The sequence below is a fragment of the Conger conger genome, chromosome 3, assembly GCF_963514075.1.
Source record: "Conger conger chromosome 3, fConCon1.1, whole genome shotgun sequence".
In the NCBI taxonomy this organism is placed as follows: domain Eukaryota; kingdom Metazoa; phylum Chordata; class Actinopteri; order Anguilliformes; family Congridae; genus Conger; species Conger conger.
In genome coordinates this window covers 70533422-70546392 of record NC_083762.1, presented here as the reverse complement: position 1 = coordinate 70546392, position 12971 = coordinate 70533422, and the positions used below count along the sequence as shown (strand labels likewise).

The window sequence follows — 12971 nt, the reverse complement described above, 5'->3', positions numbered from 1 at the left end:
TCCAAACGATGAACGGCTTCTCGGCCCCCTCCAGCCAATGTCTCCACTCCTCCAGCACCAGTTTGACTGCCAGCAGCTCTCGGTTTCCAACGTCATAGTTCCTCTCTGCAGGGGACAGCTTCTTGGAGAAGAAGGCGCAGGGGTGTAGTCGGTTGTCAGCGGCCGCCACCTGAGAGAGCACTGCTCCCACCCCTGTGTCGGAAGCATCCGTCTCGACCACAAACTGGCGGGTCGGGTCGGGGTGTACCAGGATGGGAGCGGAAGAGAACAGTCTCTTGACCTTGGTGAAGGCCGTCTCAGCTTCGGGGCTCCACCGGAATGGCACCGCAGGGGACGTGAGCTTGGTTAAGGGGGCGACCACTTGACTATAGGATCTGATGAACCTTCGGTAGAAGTTGGCGAATCCCAAGAAGCGTTGGAGCTGCTTACGTGAGGTGGGTGTGGGCCAGTCGGTAACTGCCAGAATCTTCTTGGGATCCGCCCTGATCCGTCCCCTCTCTAGGATAAACCCCAGGAACTCAACTGTGTCGGAGTGGAAGACGCTCTTCTCCGCCTTGATGAATAATCTGTTCTCAAGGAGTCTCTGTAGAACTTGCCTGACTTGGTGCTCATGATCCTTGGCATTGGTGGAGTAGATCAAGATGTCATCCAGGTAGACGAACACATGGCGACCCAACAAGTCCCGAAGAACATCATTCACCAAGGCCTGGAACACAGCAGGAGCATTGGTGAGGCCGAATGGCATGACCAGGTATTCGAAGTGTCCAAGAGAGGTGTTGAAGGCGGTCTTCCATTCATCGCCCTCACGGATACGGACCAGGTGGTAAGCGTTGCGGAGATCCAACTTGGTGAAGATGGTGGCCTCGTGAAGTGGGTGGAACGCGGAGTCCATCAGGGGCAGAGGATACTTGTTCCTCACCGTGATGTTGTTCAGCTCCCTGTAGTCGATGCACGGGCGTAGGGAGCCATCCTTCTTCTGAACGAAGAAGAATCCCGCACCGACGGGAGAGGAAGAAGGGCGAATTAGTCCGTTAGCCAGGCAGTCACGGATGTATTTCTCCATCGCCTCCCTTTCTGGTCTGGAGACGTTGTATAGGCGACTTGAGGGAAGTGACGAACCAGGAAGGAGCTCGATGGCGCAGTCGTAGGGTCGATGAGGCGGCAAAGACTGAGCTTGTGTCTTGGAGAACACTGTGCACAGGTCATGGTAAGGAGAGGGGACCCTCTCCAGGGAGGGTTTGGGAGTCTGTGGTAGGGCTGGCACTCCCTCTGCTGGTGGTGGGGCGGAACGCAATCAGGACAGATGGCACTTAGGATCCCATGCTTGCACTTGGTTAGAACTCCAGTTGATCGTGGGGTTGTGTTTCTGGAGCCAGGGTAATCCCAAGATGAGTTGGTCATTAGGGGACTGGATGACGCGGAACTGGATCATCTCCCGATGGTTCCCAGAAATGATCAGTTGTACGGGAATAGTGATGTGCGTCATGCGACAGAAAGTCCTTCCATCCAGCGACCGCGCATTCTCAGGGTGGGGTAGAGGGAGGGTGGGAATGTTCAGTTCAGACACCAGAACCTCGTCGATGAGGTTGGCATCCGCTCCAGAATCCACCAATGCGTTAACCCGGGTTGTTCCGTCGGGGAGAATCAGCAGGGTGGTGAGCGTGGGACGATGGTTCTGCGGCGTGCTCGTTCCTCGGTAGAGATCTTGGTACCGGCCCGGGACAGGTCCATGGGTTCGGGTCCCTCCGACTGCTGCTCCTCTTGTCGCGGACTTGGCCCCTGCCTGGGGTACAGGTTGCCGGGAAGGATCGGTCTTTCTGACCGGCGTTGTCTGGCACGGTTGTCCAGGCGGATCGTGGTGCGCACGAGTTGGTCGAGCTGGGTTATGGGGTCCAGTCGCGCCAACTCGTCCTGGAGCGTCTCACTCAGGCTGGCCAGGAAGAGATTCGCCAATGCTGCATCGTTCCAACTAGTAGCCGCCACGAGGGTGCGGAAGTCGATGGAGTGATCTGCCGGGGTCTTCCGTCCCTGGCGCAGAGCAATCAGTCTCTGGGATGGCTCCTGATCGCTGGATGCGTGTTGGAACACCTTCCGAATCTCATCGGCGAAGACTGGGTAACGAGGAGGAAAAGAATCCCCGGACCACACCGCCGTAGCCCAATCCAATGCCCTCCCCTTGAGCAATCCCATCACATAGCCTATCCGACGGTCGTCGCTGTTGTAGGTCTGGGGCTGTTGCTTGAAAACAAACTCGCATTGGAGTAGGAACGCCTTGCACCTCTCAGGTTCTCCACTGAACCTCTCCGGAGGGGGTTGTTGGGGCTCCTGGAATTGCCAGGCTCCCGAGGGGTTGACCGCCGGGGAAGTGGGTGGGTGGGTGGGTTCCTCCTGTGGTTGTGGCAGGACTGCGACGGCGAGCCTCCTCATCTCTGCACACAGTTCACGAATCTCCAGGTGAAGCTCGGAGATTCCTTGTGAATGCAGCCGGACGATGGCTCCTTGTTCCTGGAGGGCGTGGAACATGGCAGTTGAGTCAGCAGGGTCCATAGTGGCGAAATTGTTCTGAGACGGGTGCATGGGGGTTGGACCCAAAATGCACGACTCAGAAACAATAGTAATATAAAGACCCCTCAGGGCTTTATTCGGGACGAATCCCAGGAGAGTAGTCAACACAAGCAAAGTCCATACACGTAGATCCAGCCAAACAAAAAGTAAACAAACAAAAAGCACGGTGCCGAGGGAAGAGGCAAACTCGTAGTCGGTAGACGTGCAGGGAGGTCCGGTAGCAGGAGAGCTGTCAGCGGGGCAGATGAACAGACGGACGGCAGGCAGAGGCGTAGTCGTGGGCGAAGCGGGAGTCGAAACCATGAAACAATCAGCGAAGCAAAAGTACAAAAACGGTAGGCGAAACAAGCGGTGGTCAACAAAACAGAAATCAATAAACTATGGTCGGTAAACAGGCTTGGATCGTAACGTGTAATCAATAATAGTAATGCTCAAGACTTGCTTTGCAGTTCAAGAGGCAGACAATTTCGCGAAGAACAGTTGCGCGACTGGGCTATAAATGCGGGTGTAGACAGGTGTAGACAATTAGTTAGAGCGTAGCAAGGAAATGGAAAAACAGGTGCGATGGATGACAAGTTTAACAAGGAGATTAGTAATCGTTAGTAATAAACCTATCCTGCCCTAGCATTAGTAAATTAGTAAATGACATGCACGAGAAACGTAAGGTAACATGAACACATGATTAGTCTTGTTAGTTTCTACCCAATCCTGATCTAGCGTTAGTCGTTTTAGTAAATAGACAAATGGAAATAATTAGGGAGTGAATGACAGAAGGAGCGAGAGAGAAACGGCGGAACGCCAGGTTTGCGGTAAGACATGTAAAAGTGTATGCATAAACAACGACCAGTAACGTAACAATAAACATAAATCAAAACATAATACAAAACGAAACTAAGACGATAACCATTCAACATAACAAGGTAATATAATCGTAACGAAACATAACTAAACATGACAAGCACTGATGAGGGCCAGGTGAAAATAATGAACCCATACTGTTCAGAGAATCAACAGAATATTTTCAGCTCAAGTCCTCCTTCTCTGTACAGTTTGGGTTTTACAGTGCAGGGAGCAAGAAGGGTCTCGAGGAGAGAAGAGTCTCAAGAAGTACAGAAGTACGCTATTCCTGTGTTTTTCAGTGACGTGTGTGAGTGCATAATTGTTATTAACTTATAAGCCCAAATTGTTTTACACAAGGACAGTATAGGGGTATTCATATGTAGATTAATGGGGTTTTTCCATAGTTTTTTCCCCAGTTCAGTTGAACGACTGCTTTTTGTTGTATTCCAGGTGGTCTGCTTGGGAAGAGTGTAGTTCAGCCTAACACGCTGTTGACAGCTGAGCTTGGAGGTACTGTGACTCTCGTATGTTTCCATCCTACAGAAGATGTGACATTCATCAGCTGGTTAAAGCAACCTCTTGGACAGAAGCCTCAGCTTGTAGAAACAAATGACAGATATAACAGATGTTATATTCTTAAATTAGTTTAAAAACAGCAGATGTAACAAAGGTATCAGACATTTTTCAGAACATGTCTCCCCCTCATGGACAGTGAAGCCTCAGACTCACGGCCAACACAGCACCCTGCCACAGCTTCACCCACTCACCACAACTCGGCTCACATTTCCTCTTCTTCTTTTTTGCACTGAGAGTGCTGATTATTCGGACATTTGTAACCCAATGATTTGCCTCTTAGAACAGCCAATCAAATCTGCACCTGACTTGTGACATCCTACTGTTCAGAGAATCACTGGAAATCCTTAAGCTCAAGTCCTCCTTCTCTGAACAGTTTGAGTTTTACAGTGCAGGGTACAAGCAGGGTCTCAAGGAGAGAAGTGTTTCACAGGGAGATACAACGATGGCGCCACTGTATGCTCTTCTTGTGTTTTTCAGCAAAGTGTGTAAGTCTATTATTTTTATTCACTAATTGGCCAAATTTACTTTGCGCAAGAAGTGTTTCGAGGTATTTGAGATTGATGGGGGGTGGGGAGTTCCTTTGTTGAAATATTGCTTCTTGTTTTATTCCAGATGGAGAACAAAACATTAAGATGGATGTAGTTCAGCCAATCGCACTGGTGACAGCTCAGCGTGGAGACACTGTGACTCTACCATGTTTCCACTCTCATGCCTTTATCACCTGTGTCAGCTGGTTTAAGCAACGCCTTGGACAGAAGCCTCAGCTTGTAGCCCTGTCATTGAAACATCGATCAGGTGCTGTATTTTTGAATGAGTTTGGAAACATCATACGTTTCAGTGCTAACACAACAAAGGGGATCTTTAACCTGACTATCTCACAAGTAGAGCCGTCTGATTCAGCAACATACTACTGTGCTATTATACACTACAATGAGGTCACCTTTGGAAATGGAACTACTTTAATGTTGACAGGTAAATATGAAATGTATTCCTTTTTCTGTAGCTTAATTTGTAATTGTAATTTGTCATTCTGTAGCATACGTTCATGCTAAGGGTATCTTTACTCAAAAACATTGTCCCAGAAATGCTATTTCAAAGATACCTTTAAATCTGATCCTTACAATAACCTGAATATTTATTACCTCATTGTTTTTGGTGATGATTTATTCAAAAACAGATCTGCTATTTGATAAATCCACCGCTGTGAAAAAAAGTTAAGAAAAAAAAACATTAGAATAAACAATATTTTATCATGTTGTCAACACTCACATTCTGTGGAATGTGAAATCTAAGAGCATATCTCATTGCATTGTTACTATAGTTATTTGTGAAGGTCCAATATACTTATGAAGCTTCAGTATGAGTAGTTTGCCATCAAATTAACTATTTCTGCTCTGGTAGAAAACATACTGATTTATAAATTAATGATTTCATTTAAATTAAATTAATTATTTGAATTTAATACAATGGTTCTCGTAAAATACATATACTTGACATATACTTGTTTGCCTAATTAGATTCTAAGATAATTCACCGAATGCTTTTTCATTACTGATGGTAAAGAGTGGGGCATACATTTCATTTGCATCTTCTCTCTAAGAAGAGAAGTGTCATTTTTAACACATGTTGTGTAGACACACATTTCGAGAGTGTGTTCAGGGTATGACACAGTAAATGTGTAGACCATTCATTTGAATGCACTCAACGACTGCAATTGGGCAACACAAAAGACTGTTGTTTTTTTATGTTTTTTGTTTTTTAAATTGGAAAATATACATTTCAGCTCATTAAATGCAAATGCACATAAATTACTCGCATTTAAATACAAACGTTTTAAAAGGTTTTGGGTGGCCGAAACGTAAACATGTACACTGATTCTAGAGTATTCTTGCGCATTGTGTGTCTGAATGTTCAGAATGAACACAACCTGTGTCAAAACACTCTTGATACGCCATATGTGTAGAAACAGTGACACGTCTTCTTTGAGTGTTCCATCCTTGTAATTTCCCCCTCAACCATACCTTTACCGTCTCATTTTTGCATGACTTATTCTTACCGTTTGAACAAAAAACTATATCAAAAAACAAGCCTGAATAAGTACATTTAGAAGAGGCAAAAAGCACATCCTTATTATGATGTAATGTACAGAAATGTAGAATGCTGCTATAGGTTTTTCTCATTTGTTTAAGGAAGCTCACTGGTACATAATACTGAAACCAATAATAATTACACACTGTCATAAAAAAACACTTCTCTTTACTGTATAATTGTTTCGCAAGTGTAACTGAGAATATTTGGTGGAATCAGCTTAAGCTATTGGTATAATCTACAAATAAAGCTAATTTATATCTTATATGTATTAACCTTTTCCAGGGCCAGAGTCCCAGAACAGGACAGTAGTTCTCCAGCAGCCCGAGTCTGAGTCAGTGCAGCCAGGAGACTCTGTGACTCTGCAGTGTACAGTGCACACTGAGACCTGTGCAGGAGAACACAGTGTGTACTGGTTCAGACAGGCCTCAGGAGAGTCCCCTCCAGGAATCATTCACACCCATGGACACAGGAGTGATGAGTGCCAGAGGAGCTCTGGGACTGTGTCTCCCACACAGAGCTGTGTCTACAACTTCCCCAAGAGGAACCTCAGCCTCTCTGATGCTGGGACTTACTACTGTGCTGTGGCCACCTGTGGGGAGATCCTGTTTGGGAACGGGACCAAGCTGCATGCAGAGGGTAAGCAAAATATCAATTACATAGAGGGAGCATTCAGTTTGGAAGGTTCCTTCATTTATTTTTATGAGGCTTAGGGTAATAGACAATATTAATCATTTTAACCAGTAGAACCTAAATCCAGCTGAACAATCAAACAATCAAAATTCCATTCAGAAACCAAACAAGTGAAATCAGAGCTGTATTCGGCTTTCGTGATCAGGTAGCCTAACCCTCGAAAAAAAGATTCTGCACTGTATTCTGCCGACTCTCTCAACTGATGCACAGACAATACTCACAAATTATTTGACGGTTCCTCAGAGGTTCTATGCTAAAATTGTGAAATTAGAACCTTGTAATTTCAAGATCAAATAAGTCATTCCAGTGCCTTTAGCCCAGTGGTCTCAAACTCTGTGCTGTGTGTATGCAGGTTTTCAGGTCTCAAACTCAACACTGTAAAAAAAATTCTGTATTTTCACAAGAAAAACAATGTTAATTTAGCTTTTTTTAAATGGAAATGCAGTTTGTCAGTCAAAAAACCGATGTATCTTGATTGACTGTAATTAACATTTAATGTGACGGAAATGGGAAATCCCTTAAATCTATAGTACTATCACCGTTTTTCAACAGTCCTACACATGTAAAAATATTCCTAGAGTGAGCACACATTCTTATAATCCTAGGTAGTGGAGCAAGATTAAGACGAAATGCCAATACAGTTGCTAAAGTGTTCAAGTGTTATAGTTATTGAACTAAGGGTTAATTCACAGAAAGTTAGCATTTGCTGTGTCTGGGAATGGCCCATTTGCATTGTACTGAACCAAGCCACACTCTTTAGTCTTAATTCATCCCTATTACTCATTTAGCTATTTGCATTTAACTGCATTAAAACACAAAAAATAAGCAACAATTGTTATTTAGACAATACAATAAGACATTTCATATACACTTCATGTACTTTATGTGCGGCGGCACGGATGGTGCAGTGGGTAGCACTGCTGCCTCACAGCAAGGAGGTCCTGGGTTTGAATCCCCGTCGGCTGGTGCCTCTCTGTGTGGAGTTTGCATATTCTCCCCGTGTCTGCGTGGGTTTCCTCCCACAGTCCAAAGACATGCAGGTTAGGCTGATTGGAGAGTCTAAATTGCCCATAGGTATGAGTGTGTGAGTGAATGGTGTGTGTGCCCTGCGATGGACTGGCGACCTGTCCAGGGTGTATTCCTGCCTTTCGCCTAATGTATGCTGTGATAGGCTCCAGCCGCCCTGCGACCCTGTTCAGGATAAGCGGGTTAGGATAATGAATGAATGAATGCATACTTTATGTGCAAAACTACTGCCCTAATTGAGCAAATAATTGAACTAGCTAATGACACAATGAAGATTTGAGGCTGGAATATAAACCGGCGTACACACGGCCCTCCACAGAACTGAGTGTGAGACTGCTGCTTCAGCCTGATTGAGGCAGATCCGATATGACTGAAATAAGTTATTGTAGCTGTATCTTCACTTGTATTTTCTGCTTTATTTCAGAAGCAAAGGTCCCTTTCTTTATTGTCATCATCGCTTCTGTGGTGTTGGCATTGAGCCTGATTGTGAATGTCGCTCTTCTCTGCACTCGGAGGAAGAGAGAAGTTTGCGAGCACTGTACAGGTGAGTGGTGTTCAGCAAGAGAAGTAAATGTGTACTCTGTAAAAGAGAATGATGTTAGCAAGAGAAGTAACCGTGTGCTCTGTAAAAAAGAATGATGTTAGAAGAGAGCAGAAACTGTGGGTCTTTATGGGTGAGTTATATTAGCTTAAATAAATGAGAATTTCTGAAAGGATGGACAAAGAGTTCTTCTCTATGATATGAACGGCAGTCTCCATTATTTTCATTATAACCTTATGAAGAATTGTTTTTGTTGACCAGTTCGCAAAATAGTTAGTAAAATGTATCTCCCATATGATACTTATAGATATAACATGCTGTCTTTTAAAATATAGTTTTCTGATAATATTTTTTGCTGAAAAAAAAAAACCTCTAACCATTGAGCCTCATTACATTAGTTATATAATGCATGGTAAATAATATATTTATAAGAAATATTTTCACCTTTGATCAGGTAACCCTCTGCCTAAAAGCCAGCATGACACCACCCACGATTCAAGAGAACAGGTGCGCAAAGACACTTCCTACATCCTTTCAAACTTTGTCACAAAGCCATAAGGCTTGAAACAGAGCCTTCCATATTCTGCCATAATGTGCTAAGTATGCTAATATACTGTTCTGGATACATAACTCTTTCAACTGATCAGTTTACAAAAGGCTGAACATGTAAACAACCACTTTTGAAAAATGGACAGAAAAGAAATATGAGTAAATTATGATCATGACTCTAGTAATTATGTTTTATTTCTATTACAATATTGAACTACAGATAAAGTAGAGCTCATGTGGATCTCTTTGGCCTTAAAACTCACACTGTGATGTTGTCTGTTTCACCTGCTGTCCCACAGTGCCCTAGTGAAGACGTCCTGAACTATGCTGCTCTGAGCTTCTCTAATAAGAATGCAAAATCCAGGCCCAAGAGGAGAGACCCGAGGCAAGAGCCCATCTATTCTGGTGTGAGGAATCACGACTGGAGCTGAAGGCTTTTCCGGAAGCATCAACAAGCCTGGAAGAAACATTTTTATAGCTGGAGTGAATGCATATTGGAGTCTGGCAGCAGCATCCTTGTATGTAACTGTTGTATCTGAAAGGCTTTTTTTTTCATTCACGTATGCTGAATATTTACTGATGCAAATTAAGTTGTGTGTTTTATTTTCTACATACATGCAGGAAAAGTTAGGATGTAAGTACTCATTTTGCAATGCTTTCTAATGTAAAACATGGCATGGAATAAAGCAACTTTTAGTCTTTTTTATACAAATTCCTGAATGAAATTAAATTAGATTAAAAAATGCTGAAGCTATTATTATTATTATTATTATTATTATTATTATTATTATTATTATTATCATCTCACAAAAGACATATAAGCCTGGAGGTGAAATGTAAACAGTCCCCTCCAGGAATCATTCACACCCACGGACACAGGAGTGATGAGTGCCAGAGGAGCTCTGGGACTGTGTCTCCCACACAGAGCTGTGTCTACAACTTCCCCAAGAGGAACCTCAGCCGCTCTGATGCTGGGACTTATTACTGTGCTGTGGCCACCTGTGGGGAGATCCTGTTTGGGAACGGGACCAAGCTGCATGTTGAGGGTAAGCTCATTTCAATGTTTTTATGGTATAATACCACACTTATAGTATAGATTCTCATTTGAAATGTCAAACTATAATCAACACATATTTTTATTTTAATGCATTTTTAATGTCATTAAATCTCTACTTCTTTATCCAGGCTTGTCTGGCTCTCGATCATAAGGACTGGAGTTCTGTGTTGCATCTTGCCCATATTTGTCTTGATCTATTGCAAAAGGCCATAAATAATAAAGTTAATTTGAGGTGTAATATTAAATCAGTCAGCGAGTAATACTATATCCTTCCTTTTTTCTTTTATTCTTCTTCTTCTTCTAATTTTTACCTGCAAACAAAACCTTGTCAGAAGAAATATACGACTGAGTTTTTCTAAACATATGTAATGGCATTATCACTATACAGTTTACTCAGAACAAAATGTATATACTGTAGAATAAATACCAGTTGTTTTAATTTACAGCTTCTTCAGTCAAAGACAAAAATGCAATGCAAATGCTAAATAAATCATTATTTTAATCAAACAAAATGTATTTTGTATGTTTAGTTTGTCTGTCTGATAACGTTTTAATTATTGCATTCATGGTCTATATGATTAATGAGGAGTGTAGATGATTAAATGAGTATTCCCAATTGTTTTTGACACTTTAGAACATATCATTTAAGACCCCCCTTTTTGGGGGGGTATAATACAAGTGTCCTGGATGAATAAAACATGCACTGAAAATATTTTCACAAATGTTATTTATTCTGTCAGGAGTATTGTACAATATATTGTTCTTGAGATTAAGAGACATGCTGTATGTCCTCTACAGAGGACAAACTTGAATTACCAGGCAATAGGAGGATACTGGATTTTCAAAAGGTTCAAGAGACACTTGAAATCCGAACGTAAAAACGTTGTACCGAGAGAGATGGAGAGAGAGAGAGAGAGAGAGAGAGGGAGAGAGAGAGATGGAGTGACAGAGTGCATGAGAGAGAGGGGTACCAGCTAATGCATCAAAGGGTTGCGCGCTGTGGAAACCACGAAGGCAGAGCACATAGGTTTTGTTTTAGCCAATGACCAGGGAGTCAGAGCAAACCACAGAGATAGCTGCACCCCCAGCATTGTGCAAATGGACCAGCAAGCGGGTCTTAGAGCGGGATTGCTAGTGTGCTCTTTACCGGCCAATAATTCATGCGAACAATGTCCTGTTAGTGGAATGTAACTTACTTTGTTACATTCTACTACTACTCTTTTTGGTGTCACACACACACATGCACACCAGGATTGTGTCATATGAATCCATTTTGCTCCATTACCCAGCAGGTAATTTTTTGTCACTTATTGATTGTATACTTAAATCTTTTTTTTTTTTAAAGATATCTCTTTCTTGAGCATTTTATGCACAGTGATATTCAACATTGTGAGGGGAAATCACAAAGCGTTCAGCGAAGACTCAGCAAAGACAGGGTGAAAAGACCAGGCTTAAATACTAGAGACAATAAGCTAAACAAATCACATGACTGAATAACAGGTGAGTCTAACAAGATAATTAGGCAGTGAAACAAAATCAGATTCAGTGACACCTAGTGGTCAACAACCAAAAGTTCAACATTGTGACACTGTGGTAAACAGAAGAGTGGGCTTTACACTCAGACTGTCATTTTACACTGCACACAAACTAGGGCGAGGTGTCTTTAATTATATTATGCTGATTTGTAATTACACAATTCATAATTCTGAAGTGGGGCTGCACGGATGGTGCAGTGGGTAGCACTGCCGCCTCACAGGGGGTTCGAATCCCCGTCGGCCGGGGCCTCTCTGTGTTTGCATGTTCTCCCCGTGTCTGCGTGGGTTTCCTCCGGGTACTCCAGTTTCCTCCCACAGTCCAAAGACATGCATGTTAGGCTGATTGGAGAGTCTAAATTGCCCGTAGGTATGAGTGTGTGAGTGAATGGTGTGTGTGCCCTGCGATGGACTGGCGACCTGTCCAGGGTGTATTCCTGCCTTTCACCCAATGTATGCTGGGATAGGCCCCAGCCCCCCTGCGACCCTGATCAGGATAAGCGGGTTCAGATAATGGATGGATGGATGGATAATTGTGAATGATTTTGTGAATATAGCAATAAGCAATGAATCAGTAATAACTTTATCAAATTAGCACCTACAAAGTAGCTTCCCCATGACAAAGCACCTGTGTCAACATCAGAGACCCCATGAAGGGGACCTCCTCTGTTATCTCAACTGGCCCTGTCTCAGTGAAGCACCAGTTCAATGAGCATACATAGCATCTAAACCCATAAGTAGTTCAAATAAAATAAAAAGGCTTTGAGACATCATAAGATAGACAATAACATAAATGATGTGACACAGAAGGGTATCTTAGATTAAAAATGTCAAACATATTCAAACCTGTGGACACTTTCATCATCTTGATTAATTACAATCCACACCATTGTTTAAAAATATATAAGGGTTATATATGACAATTATAATTATTATGGATTATATCACAATATTTCTTTGAAAAAATGTAAACACCCTATTGTAGAAATAAGTTAAATGGTGCTTTGAGCTTGTTTAAGTTCATTAAATGCCCAAAGAATGTCCATAGATGAGAGAGAGAAAGAGAGAGATTGTGTTTGTCTGTGTGTGTGAGGCACCAAGCAACATAGACGGAAGCAAAGAGACAGAGAGAGAGACAGAGAGTGAGAGAGAGAGAGAGAGGGGTACCAACAATGATAAGGTTGCATGTTGTGAAGACCAAAAGGCAGAGCACACAGGTCTTGTTCAGACAGTCAATGGCAAAACCATAGAGATCACTGCACCCCAGCCTAGGCCTCAGAGTATGATTGCTAGTGTCTCAAACGGTAAGAAGTTATGAACAGGAAACAAGATAAGTCCCCACCCCATACCCAATCCACATGCACACACACACACACACACACACTCACACACACACACACACACACACACACACACACTCACACACACACACACACACACAAACACACTCACACATTTACACATGCACACACACACACACACTCACACATTTACACATGTACAC

General features: G+C 43.0%; 1 protein-coding gene across 1 annotated transcript; it reads left to right on the top strand.

Moving 5' to 3' along the window:
- Nucleotides 1-4613: 4613 nt before the first annotated feature.
- LOC133123545 (uncharacterized) lies at nt 4614-9329 on the top strand. Its single transcript, XM_061234017.1, has 5 exons — nt 4614-4953; nt 6355-6708; nt 8213-8332; nt 8784-8836; nt 9178-9329. Exons 1-5 carry the CDS (start codon nt 4614-4616, stop codon nt 9307-9309), a joined length of 999 nt encoding a protein of 332 aa, XP_061090001.1. The 3' UTR covers nt 9310-9329.
- The last annotated feature ends 3642 nt before the right edge of the window (nt 9330-12971 follow it).

Excerpts from the sequence above, each read along its gene's own strand:
- LOC133123545 (XM_061234017.1), top strand. The coding sequence starts at position 4,614 with ATGGATGTAGTTCAGCCAATCGCACTGGTGACAGCTCAGCGTGGAGAC. Across the intron at positions 6,709-8,212 it reads GACCAAGCTGCATGCAGAGG|AAGCAAAGGTCCCTTTCTTT; the intron begins GTAAGCAAAATA and ends GCTTTATTTCAG. Across the intron at positions 8,333-8,783 it reads AGTTTGCGAGCACTGTACAG|GTAACCCTCTGCCTAAAAGC; the intron begins GTGAGTGGTGTT and ends ACCTTTGATCAG.